Here is a 12649-nt window from a genome sequence, read left to right as displayed (position 1 = left end):
ATGATACGTGGGCCGCCCAAAAAAAAAAAAAAAACGTTATCCCATAAGCCATGTGTGGGAGTTCCGTTGCCCAAACTATTTAAAGTAATAAAAAAAAAAGTTCCACTGAAAAACTGTTAGAAATCAGCTGTGTGGATGACACCCTGAGACGACCTGCTGACCCCAGTCAGTGAGTCAATGATGAAACAAAGGGGGGGCAATAAGCGGGATACCCGAGAAAAGGTGGCAAAAGAGGCAGAACGCAAAATAAAACTAGCTGTGGATAAATTGGATACAAGATGGAGGGGCACAAACCAGAGAACAGCGGGGGAAGAAAGTACAACCTGGGTGAAGGGATGTGAGGGTGGGCGTCAAAGAGAGGAGAAAGAAGCGAGGATGCCATAAAGTTGGAGGAGGCGGAGAGGAGGAAGGTGTTGGAGGAGGAGTGGAACTAAAAACAAAAGAGCATCTGGTACTCACCTCGCTGCCTCCAGCAGCTCATCCTTCTTGTATTCACCTAGATGGTTACAGAAGATCATGGTGTCAGTCGACCGGTCGCTAACGCACAGACGCGGGTGAACATGCTAAGAACACGCACACAAAGACACACACACGCACACAAACAGGAAGGATCTATCTATCTCTGGAGAAAAGGCGCTTTCTCAATCTCCCCCCCGGCTTTTTTTGCGACTTCCACATTCCCGCTCAGTGCGCACCCCGCTGGCTCCGGTTGCCGTGACGATGCGTTGCCGGCAGCGACCACAGCGCGTTCATTGTTTAGGCGAGGAGCGGCCGGCTGACACACGCTCTGCCGCTATCCATCCGTCCATCCCTCGCGTCCCCCTTCGTCGGCGGTATGGCTAACCGCCCTCGATTATCGCGCTCCATCATCCCCCCTTCGCAGGCGCCGTCTCCCTGCTTTTGTCTCAAACACCCCCCCCCCCTCCCCTCCCCTCGTGGGCTCTGGAGGCGCTGTTACCGTCAGGAAACACAACAGAGATAAACAAACCCCTCCCCCTACCTCGCTTACTCTCTCTCCAACCCGTGCGCGTTCGTAGCCATACCCCCCCCCCCCCCCCCCCCAGACGGTCAAAACATAATCGACATCTCATATGTGCTGCATGGGAATCCGCAGCAGCACTTGCTTCATTTGTATGTGAAGCAAATGGCTCGCCCGCTCTGGCTGACTATTACATTATGCATTGGCAGCAATTAGAAATGAACAGAGCACTAAAAGGCATGAGCATAAATTGGGGATTTGAATAGAAGCCACAAATATATATGGAAAACAAAAAACAAAAAAAAAATGGCAGCTTGAGTAAAAGATTCAATATAAACTTTTGATATGAACAGTAGAAACTGCTGAAACTCGACCCGGATGATCAAATCGGAATTTCACTCATTTGATGAGAATCCAAGCCTGAAAACAACTACCAACTTATTTTTCATCACAGTGACAGCGCCACCTACTGGTTAAAGGAAACATTTTCTCATCCTAGATGTTTTTTTTTTTTTAATGAACTTTTTGATGATCTTAATTTCCACCAGTCAGAGGCACCGCCATCTAAATTTTACATGCTAACAATTTCAAACTGGACCTTAACTCGGGTGACCTTATTGAAACACTGCCTCGAGGAAACAATCTCCTGCATCTTTGCAGAACAAAGTACAAAACGGAAAAAGCGAATTAAAGAGACGCAAATGTGACGGAGAAGACAACGAGGAGGATGAGCTTTATGTAGTCGACGGACGGGCGGGCGGGCGGGGTAAGGTGGAAAGCAGAGGCGCGAGGTTACCGAGAAGGGAAAGAGGGAGGTGGGAGGGGAACAAAGGATTTGCAGATGAAAGAGAGAAGAGATGATTAGGGATCTGGAAGCTGACATGCATGGATTTGACACAGTATAATTGGTGTTAGCCCGGCGAGGGCGGAACACTGTGACGGGGAGAAAGAGGAAGCCAGAGAAGAAATTGAAAAACTATGAATACAAAAAAGGAAATGAACGGAGAGAAAGAGATCAAGAAAGTCAATGAGATGACATAGTTTGGAAGCCATCATTCGCTGACTTTAGCCTTTGACTCGAAAAGCCGTCAATGGGAGGGAATGAGTTTGAACTGAACATAAAGTGCTAACAGGAAGCTTATTTTGTTTTACAGTATGAATGGCAAAAGGTGGATAATATGAAAAACTTTTTTTCTGAACATCACACATTAGCAGATTTAGCGTTGAGATGCTAATTGAATTTGCTTTCATTTTTTCCATTTTGGTGTGCACGAAATTAGCCGCTGCTTTTTCCTCCCGTTTTGATTTAGTCCATTAATCAAATCCTGTCAGCCTACTGCAGAGTGGCCGCTTGCCTTCAGTGACTCACAGGGGTGTTGCGGAGCCGAGCATCCATGTGGAAAACGAGGCAATTTCAGCCGCGAGGAATGCGCTAAAACGGGGAAGTGAGGCAACGTGGACGAGCGGCATCTTTACATACGCGGCTTTGCTTCGCAGGTATTTCATCATGTCTTGGATTAAAAAGGCAACAAATCCGAATAATGTATTGATCCTGAGGTGCGAGCGCCGGAGTGAGCGTGAACGGAAACGAGCTCCAACGCATTCATCACTGGAGACTAATCGAATAGCGGTCACTATGATAATCAATGAGCGTGTCACTGATTAGGTGAAGAAGGATGCGAGTAGGAATTCACTTTTGCTACTATTGTTGTTATCCGATTGACGACATTTTATCTTGATGACATCATCCACCTTTGGCTCTTGACTACATATTCGCCGGTTCCTGTTTTCCCATCTCCACGCTGCATCTCAATAATCCAAAAAGTCTGACTTCTTAGCCCATGGTGCCCCACAGATGCAAATGTCCTCCAAGCTCTTATCTCTCCTGGCTCATGAAGTATTCATTGCAGCCCGTTAGTTTGCTTTGCAGTTCAGAAAACAAGACCTGACCTTTTTTAATGATGCCAGTTAACTCGCCTGTGCCCTGGTGGAAAAATATATATATATTTTTTAATCACAATGAAAATAATAATCAGCGGATACGACTGCTTAAGTGGGATAAGTAAATTAAAAAATCCCGAATAAAAATGAACGTTTGTTGTCTGGACCTATGAGGATTGTGTGACCTTTAATCTTCAAGTCTACCAGTAGCGGAATGTTCCAAATGTCACACTGTTATTGCCTCACACTTTCTGACCTAAAACTGAGCAAAAAGGCCTTTCCAAAAGTCCAGCCCTAAAAAGTCCTTTACATTTGAAGTAGTATTTAAATCCCCTAATTTAAATTTATTTATCGATTATAATTATAAATTTAATCTAAAGACAAAAAAAAAAAAATGACTATAATGTGAGCTGAGCAGAACCGGTAATGTACTTCTGGTGTCCACAGTGAAGAATTGATCTGGGAGACCCTGAAGAAGCTCATCCACGAATACCAATCAGAGGTAATTAATATCGTTAATGGACTGGCTTTGCTCGTGTGTTTGTCTGCTTTATTACTTCCATTCCAGAGGCTTGTTCAAGAGGAGAGTAAATCTTCATTTATGATGCTGAGATTAAGGATGGTTAAAATGAGATTTCCGCCGTGAATTGAGAAGCAAACATTTAAGCATTCCACAGCCCATGGATAATATTTTTTATTTTATTTGGATTAATTCTGGCAATATCAATTTTTCGTATTTATTTATATTCATTTGATATATTTTTTTATCTATTTATATTAATTTTATGTATTTATATCCATATTGTTTATATTAATTTTGTATTTAATTTTTGTATTTATCTTCTAAAAGAGCTACAAATCTCATCCTTTAGTTGCATCTAATGTGTTCTTGGATACTCGATAGACTATTTAGGAGAAGTCGTGCAAAAAAAAAAAAAAAATAGACTTGTTTTACTGAACTGCAACAGAGAGGACTTCAATTGTGAGTTCAATGCATCGCTAATAAGCTTTGCTCCCCAAACTTTACATCCCCTCATTTGCTTTGTGAAAGAGAGCGCTTGCCTCAAGGTGCTTTAGAACTTCTCGTAACAAAAACTGCCGACGTATTCCCGACAAATGGAGCAGAGCGGTTTGAATTTGGAGGGGGGGGTAGCAAATATTTTGACAAAGATGTCTATTCAGCCTTCCAAAAGAAATTGCTTTCCGCTTTCTTAATGATCAGCTTTTAGGAAAGTCGTTAAAAACACCCTGTCTTTGCATTCGAGTCGCGAGTGTGTCATTTGGCGACGCACTTTAGTTGTGACAGAGCCATCGAACTAATTTATGGGTCAATATAAGCTGTCCTCACCACTGACAGAAGCTGAAAGCTGTCTGTGCTAGCCTGCGGCAGAGATGAAAACCTCTAAATCACAAAAGGTAGAACATAAAAGACAGGGAGGGGAGGGGCGGAGGGGGAAAAAAAAAATCTGGTGCGGTTTGTCACTGTAGAAACTTGTATAGTGGTGACAAAGTCTGCACACCCCTGTAAGAAAAATCATTTCAAGTTTTTTGTAATGTGACTTTAAAAAAAATAAAATAAAAAACACCTTTGACCTTTTATGACAGCACTCGAGTCTTTTGGGGCAGGAGTCTATCAGCGCCATCTTGGCGTAGCAAAATTGCCTTAGAAAATCATATGTCCCCGTCTCCTTTGAGAAATAAGCTCCCTCGGTTTAAGATGTCACTACAAGAATGTCAGGGAAAAACATATTAGAACATCTGAACTTTACTTGAGGTGAATCAGAAGCTCATTAAATATTGGGTACCTTTTGAATTTCAATTTGATTGGTTCATCCTGAATGCAACACTTTTAAAAGGGTGTGCACACTTGTGCAACCACATTCTCTCAGCTCATTTTTACATTTAAATTGATTAAAAAGGTAAATATTTTTTTAAATCTGCCGGTACCGTCTGATTGGTTCTAATGTAAATTTGCTAGCCATCTGCTTCGTTTGAAAATTGGAATATTCGTCACTGGATTAACCAACACAGCACAGTTGAAGACGGTGGATTTATCAACATCATTAAAACTTCCCATCGATCGGGCTCATAAAAAAAAAAAAAAGGAAATTAGCTCAGTTGGTCGTAACTATTCCAAGTACCGGCCAGTCAAGAACTGAAAAGATACTGAGAATGCAGCCATGATGAACTGGGGGTTGCAACACTGACCCCTTCAGGTTAGTGCGAGGTCTGCATCTGAGGAAATGGACCGAGGAATGTTTACTAACGATCAGATGGAGCGTATGTTGACTTCTTTCGCCACAATGACCAGCTCCGACTGTGAATTACGGAGGTGCTAGCGTCGTGCTGCGCGGCTAACCGGGCTGCCAGTAGAACTGCAACATCACACGAAGAGAATAGAATGATGAAGGGCGACCTCAAAAGTCTTGTCGAAAAGTCTGTTTTACACGTTTTTTTTTTTTTTTTTTTAAGTCCAAATTGACAGCAAGTCAAACCGTGGCTCGCTTAGCAAATGTTTTACCCTGAGCGGTGGACTTCGCTTTGAATCTTGGCGGCGACGGATTCAATTCAAGGCTCTAAAAGCGGGCGTCACTGTGTCAACGGTGAGTGCCCACCTCGACTTGTTGCCATGACGACGAGCCAAAATCCACCGCTGGCCCTCGAGGTATTTATGCGTTTTGAAAATTAGATAAGAGAAGAAAGAGCAATGTGTGGATGGTGGCTGTGAAAAAAAAAAAAAAGCGCATCTTGGGAAGTCGGTGTTACAAAGCCTGCTGGAGGTGAATGAGTCACTTGACTAAGTCGAGCTGGAAAACATTAGCCGGATAAAATAAAGTGCAACTGGAGTTGAGTCCCCTGCAATCATCTTTTTGTGTTTGATAAAAAACGACTGACTGTGTGGACGTGCTGATGCGTGAGCCATTTCATGGTGTTTTTCAATTAACAGATTTGCTGAGAGTATTTCGTTCAATTTCTCACACTGTTTGTAATCTGTTCAAACATATCCCGGGGGTGGCGCAAAATTTACTCTGGTCGTGGCGGTCGACAGTAAATCGTGAGATTTTTTTATTTTTTTTGGGACACACGTGGTTCTTCTGGAAGTATCGCATCTTACAATTTGCCATTCAATTATTTTCACAGTAGGCAAAACAAATATCGGGAGACTAAGTAATAGGTCCAATTAAATCTCCATTTCTGCAAGGTGTATAATGCATGATGGTCCTGTGACATGGCTTAATGAGTCCTCATTAAGAATGGTCATTACAGCACCCAAGGTAAATTGCCTTGCCTTGAAAAGGGTCGATTACAGTTCTCTCTTTTATGTAAATGAATCGCTTTTTTCAGATTATAGAGGCTTGGATAGAGCCAGATGGAGTCTGTAGTCCTTTTTTTAAAAATAAACCACGGTTCAGCGGGTCACTGATGAGCTACGACCTTTGTCTGCCTCACTGTAAGCTAGAAGACTCATAAATAAATGCAAAGTGCGAAAGCAGCGAATGTGCGCAGAATCTAATTTCACTGGGAGTCGCACCACAAGGAATATAGCCAAGGAAATATTAATGTTGCACCCCCCCCCCAACTAGAATTCTCATCTGGCTTTGGTCAAGTGTGTCTACTGCAGTCCCCTCAAGGTTTTGACAGAACGCCCGTGTATCAAAATTGATCTCATTAAGCAGGGGAGCCCGACGAGGGGAATTGATGATGTAAGCCGGTGTTAACATTGAGGTGAGGGAGACAAAATTGATACGGCGCCCCTGAATTTGTTTCCAGGGTGATAAAAGTGAGGAGAGGAGAGAATTTGAAATGAACACGTCTTTGTTGATTCTCTGTCATCCAGGTCATGGGAGTTCACTTCAGAGCTGGCGAAGCCTTTCGGATTAAAGGTGAAACGACTTTGAAGGCCAACGAGTCTACTTTCATCTATACGACGATTCTAGTTTTTTTTTTTAAATAAAACGTGGTACGGTTAAACAACAACATAAGCGCTGAACAAAAATGCAAATGTGTACTTTTTTTTTTAAATTTGGCATCTTGGCCTGCTCATAACAAACAAGGAACGAAAATTTGGCGACGCATTCAGTACACACAAACCTTTGAAATAATTTTTTTAGAGCTTTTAATAACGGATGAATCTGTTGAATATTTTGCCGATTAATCAAATTAACAAAACGTGTTTTTGTCCATAACGTACAACGGACAAAAATGTTGATCATTGTTTCCCAAAGTAAAAACAGATTTTATTTTGACTCGACACAAAGAAGCTAAATCAATTAATCGTCACACCAATCGATTGTTCATTTTTTTTAAATCTGGGTGTATAAATCTACTTTTTGGCCGAGTTCTCCAGGAAAATAAATTGTCCACAAGAATGGACATTGGATTTTAGTCATCCACAACATGAGAAGAACACAATTCAACATGGAAGTTCAAGAGGCACCGACCTGTGAGCACAGCCTTGGCGGAGGGTTCAGCCAGGTCCAAAGCGGATTTTCCGTCCGTGTTGCGGATGTTTGGGTCGGCTCCGTGCTGCAGTAGAACTGTGCAACAACAGGGCAGACACAGACAGTAGCTCAGCTCCTGGACCGACATGCAAACTCCCTGACACACGCTCCGACCCAGTCCTCCCCCTGAACCGTATCCGAACACGGCTCTCCCCGGACCAGCCCGCTGCTCCCGAACTCTCCCCGCCGCTTCGCATCTCTCCCCTCCTCTGTTGCTAGCGCTGCTGCCTCTCCTGCCCCCGGCTGGCCCCGTCCTGCGAGCCATGCCGCCGATGTAAACAGACATGCCGCCACAAGAGCGGCGAGGGCAAGGCTACGGCACGCCGCCACGCAAACGACGGACCAAACAAAGCGGCTACGTGACCACCTCCAGAACGCATCGCACTTGCATAGACCAGGGGGGGAGAGGAAGGAAACTAAAGAAAAAACCGAGTCCGGCGGAAGAAAGCGCGCAGCTACAACTAATCGAGGTGGCGGCGGTGATGAGGCAGCGCGAGTGGAGAGACTCTGGCTCTCGCTGGCGGTGTGAGAGATGCAGCGGAGAAAAAGATGAAAGAGGTGGGGGTGGAGGGGGGGGGGGGGGGGGGGGGGGCGGCAAGTCAGAGGATGGGAGAGAAGACTGGAGAGAGAGCAAAACAAGCCCAAGAGTTGTTTGGCTATGGGGATGCATGTCCAAGATGATTTTCAGAACGAAAGCATTAGGCATTGTGCCCATTGTGATGAATTTTATAAGATTAACACGAGCCAATGTATATAATCAAATATGTCGGGGTCTGCAACCGTGATGCAAAACAGAAGATCAAGCTCCTTGAATCGAAGAAGTCACAAAATGGTCGAGATGCCTCATTTGGATTTTAAAAATGAAAATAGGCCTGTAAAGTCACATATTGATTAATTTCATGTATAATTAGTTATTTTTTAAGCCGCAAGCTAGGCTGCAAACTCTGTAACGCATCATATTCATTATTCTTCGCAGCAGAACGCTAAGAAGTTTGACGCCAGAAGTGGCGATGAAAGCCGTCAACACGCTTTTCTCATTCCTTGCCCGACTTTCTGCAGTGGTTGTTTACTCGGAGTCAGTTTAGTGCGTCATTAAATGTGTCAGGGTTTTAAATTGCATGTTGAGCACGTTGCTATAATTAACGGCTCGCTAAATGTTCTTCGGCAGCGTGCCGACATCATCGGAGGGGTTGCAAAACATTTGACGGCTGCTTCCTACGGGCGTGAAAAGGATGATTGGGGAATTTATCTGCAACAATGGGAACTCATGAAAGAAACCCATAATAACTCGAGAAATGTTTGTTGACTTCATGCCTGAAGCCATGTACAAAAAACGAGAGTCGTCTTGTTTCCATTAATGCTGTAGCGATAGCAGAGGGAAAGAAAATGAAAAATCAGGAAGTCTTAATATGGGCGTACCAATGTGCTAACCTTTACAACACTGAAGTAAATTCATGAAAATCGAATTAAAATGAATTATTTAAGTTCTGACCAATTTATTTTGGTTCTTTAACTTCCATCATTACATTTAATATCTGAAAATTTGGCGCATTAGCTAAGAGCAGCCACTCCTGGCTCTGCTCCTTGTCGTCATGGTAACAAAAGCCATTCACGCTATTGTCCCAGTCTCAATCATTAAGAAATAAGATGATGAAATATCAATCCATTTTCAACCGATTAAATGGTCAATCCGATTGGGATGACTTGGTGAGGCAATATTTGCACGAGACATTCCGATCGACTAACGTTGCTTTCGCTTCATAAATGACATTTATAATCTTAAAAAGCTGAGCTCGGTATTTCGCCACAGCGCTAAAGTCGATATCGCCACTGCTCGGGGCCTCAGCCGCTTGCCACTGTTGTGACTGCTGAGAAGCTCCCAAAGCGTGCAGCCTTTGACAAGCGTGTATGCCAAACCAGTGCATGCACAGACACACACACACAAACACACACATGCCAACTTATCAAGCTCAGCTGCAGCAAAGAAGCATCCAGGCATGCATGTGTGTGTGTTTTCCTCTGCCCAGCCACTGACGCACACCAATCCGACACCCACTCACCTCTCGACAAAAAATATCATTTTGGCTCATCCCACTCAAACACACATTGATACCCGCAGAACATTGGCTGCATCCGCAGTGATTCATCAATCATAAAGTCCAACCATCTATTTTCTATTGTGCTTGTCCTCATTATATTTGCTGGAGACTATCCCAGCAGACAAGTCTGGGTCCCTTTATAAAGATTTTAGTAAATCAGCTAAAAAAAAAAACACACATTTTGCTAGCAGCAATATCACAACCCGAATGAAAGAAAAATCATTTGTCAGTCATACTTGAGGTTTTCCCAATATCTTTTTCTGACAAATGTGACCTTGCTCTTGATGAGTTGCTGGGCTAAGAAGGAGATTAATTCCACGCTCAAGTTGTCTGAACCTCGCAGAGGAGGGCAGACAGTCCGTCAGAAGACTCCAAAGTTGATTTGGACGTCAGCGCGCCGCCAAATCTCTAACCTGGCACTATGACATTTTGGCAGCAGCTCTGCTCAGAATAAAATCAAGACATGGAAAAAAAAAAAAAGATAATCTTGCAACCATGGATTATGTGTATCTCAAAAAATCTTTTCATATTGAAATGAACGAAATTCACGTTCATTCGTTCCAGGCGTTTCTGATAACATAAATAACACTCTACAACAGGGGTGTCAAACTTTTTTTCACGGACCGCATTGCTTCTTTCTGAGGGCCATTATGACAAACCCTAACCAAACCCCAATATAACCCAAACCCTAACCCCAACACTAACCCCAACACTAAACCCTAACACCAACCCCGAGCCTTGAGTTTGACACCTGTGCTCTACAATATCTAACGGTATTAGTTATTTTTTGTAAAGGATAAAAAAATATATGCTTGTGAGTATCGTTATATTGTCTGTCTACATGCGTTACTCCACCATCTGTGTTTAAATGCCCATTCCAACTCACCAGTGTTCCAAATAAAAACATGCACAATAGAAAATGAATAGACTCCATAAAATCTAAATCTCACAATTTTTTGGTGAGACAAACTTTATGTATAACGTCATTATATCACTTGTTTGGAAAACAGTACAGGATTAATTATGCAGATTTTTAATTTGCTTTCTTGCAGCACTTGCTCTACAAGAACCAGCCGCAACAAAAGCGAGATGAGAACTAAGCACTCAAATTCAATGCTGTAAAACTCCAGAGGCACTGTGTTTTTTTTTTTTTTTACAGAGGTTAATGCACTCGTGATGCAAATATTACAAAGAGATCACTGAACACGTTTACCTTGTTGTACGCTTGAAATACCATTGCAATCACTGCACTTAAATACTTATCAAGCAATCTAAAAAAAAGCTTCTACTTTTTTTCCCCCCCCAAGACTGAAGGCAGTCGGCTTGCTCTGCATTCAACTCAGCCCTGCTGGTGCTCGGAGAGTCAAGGCCAGACAGTCCACTGATGTTATTGCCCCAAATGGCAGCGGGAGCAAGGTGACACAAAGCATCATTTGCGATTACTAAAACGTATCAAGCTGTTTATATTAGGATCCTAAATACAATCTCGCGCAGCTTCAAAGTGCAATGTTGCCACGCTCTGTAATAAACAGTGGTGCAATAATTGCCAATTATGCCTTACTTGCATCTATTTTTTTACTGGAAAAAAAATAATAGCTCGCAGCATGCGGCTCATTGCAGATGATTACTGTGTGCTTCCACTTCTGAGCATAAACAGAATATTAAAGGTTGGCTACAATTATGAGTCGTTTTTATCAATGGCGCACAAATGAAGATAAATGGGCTTTGCTTGCTTTCTGGCCTCTACGTCATCTTTCAATCAAACAATTCAAAACACGGGACTTCTCTTACCTATGCAGACGTCAATCTTGCCCTTGATTGCTGCCTCGTGTAAAGGCGTGTAGTTCCAGTTGTCCCGGGCATTCGGCTCAGCGCCCTGACACAGCAGCAAGGACACCACCTGAGAGCAATAGAGGATTCTTTACTCACCATTACCATAGCTAAATGCAAGAAATGGAGAAACCAGCTCCCCAAAAGGTGTTTTATGCCCTCTGGAGGACTCACGTGGTATTACAAGACACCACTGTAGATCCTTTGTCGTATCATGAAATCCAAGCCAAAAATGTTTGGCTACAAGCGGCAAAGACAGTGGCTGGATTTTTATTTTAAATGATATGACAATTACAAATATTTTCATATGAATCAGAAAAAATGACAAATGTATTAGTTCTCACCTCGGAGTGGCCAAAGGAGCATGCATTGTGTAGTGGTATCAGGCCACCGTCATCCCTGGCGTGGACATTGGCACCGGTCTGAAGCAGGTGGTCAACCACATCTTTCCGCCCAAAACCTGTCAAGACGTGAGGGAATGTCAAAACATGCAGAAAGAGCAGAAAGTACTTGTGCTTAATCTGAAAATGTTGTATTGGAGCATGTATGCACTACAGGGTGGACCCCCACTATTCCGGACCGGGCTGTAAAAAGCGAAGATGTCATTGTTGTTGACACCCACTTTAATTGATGAAAATCTTTTCCACAGAAAAAATATGCATTTTGGGGTAAAAAGCGAGAGTTATTGTGCTGACAAGGTCTTTGCGTCGTTCGGGAGAACCAATTTGACAAATGTCATGGCGATTACCTGCAGCAAAGTGCAAAGGTGTAGATTTGCGTCCAGCCATATCTTTAGCGTTCACATTCGCTGTGTCCACCAGCTTTTTCACCCTGACAACGTCTCCATTCCGACAAGCTTCGAACAGCTCCCTGAACGCTCCGTTCGGACCGGCGAAGCCACAGGCACCGCTGCCCGCGTTACCGTCACCCGTGTCGGGCGTCGATGCTGCACTCGTCCCGCTGCCCTCCGTGGTGGTCGGCGAGCTAGCGATGCTGCTAGCGCCGCTGTTGAGGGCCAAAGCTGGGGGGCTGCTTGTTGTTGTGGGTGAGGCCGGGGAAACTTCACCATCCGCGGCAGCTTCGCGAGGGAGAAGCACGGCATCGTCAGACGGGGTCGGGGGCGAGCCCGATGGGGTGATCGGGAGTGAGGAGACTCGGGGTGGGGAAGAAAGAATATGAGGGGAGCGACGAGGCGTCGCCATTTTCACAACACAACAATCCCCTGTAGCAACAAACGCCGATGACAACTTCCGGTGACAACTTCCTGTTGAGGGAACCCAAACTTCCGGTTGTTGTTT

The 12649-nt window shown here is 43.8% G+C and overlaps 1 protein-coding gene and 1 long non-coding RNA gene across 3 annotated transcripts in view; one reads left to right on the top strand and one right to left on the bottom strand.

Annotated features, from left to right (window-relative positions):
• LOC125979973 (poly [ADP-ribose] polymerase tankyrase-1) overlaps positions 1-12649 on the bottom strand; it is a 26673-nt gene extending 14024 nt beyond the window's left edge. Inside the window, exons 1-5 of one of the 2 annotated variants that reach the window (XM_049738901.2) lie at positions 12100-12649; positions 11696-11811; positions 11313-11421; positions 7363-7458; positions 460-496 (exon numbers count right to left, since the gene is read on the bottom strand). In XM_049738901.2, coding sequence (XP_049594858.1) covers positions 460-496; positions 7363-7458; positions 11313-11421; positions 11696-11811; positions 12100-12553 — 812 coding nt within the window. In that variant the 5' untranslated portion in view covers positions 12554-12649. Of the gene's footprint in view, positions 1-459; positions 497-695; positions 901-7362; positions 7459-11312; positions 11422-11695; positions 11812-12099 lie in introns of those variants that run through there. The other variant, XM_049738902.2, reaches the window with a different exon arrangement.
• Positions 5423-10617, top strand: LOC125979980 (uncharacterized). The gene is made up of 3 exons (XR_007485516.1): positions 5423-5585; positions 6759-6804; positions 10574-10617. It is a non-coding gene; the product is annotated as an uncharacterized lncRNA (long non-coding RNA).

The sequence above is a fragment of the Syngnathus scovelli genome, chromosome 13 (genome assembly GCF_024217435.2).
Source record: "Syngnathus scovelli strain Florida chromosome 13, RoL_Ssco_1.2, whole genome shotgun sequence".
Lineage (NCBI taxonomy): Eukaryota > Metazoa > Chordata > Actinopteri > Syngnathiformes > Syngnathidae > Syngnathus > Syngnathus scovelli.
This window is presented reverse-complemented; position numbering and strand designations above follow the sequence as displayed.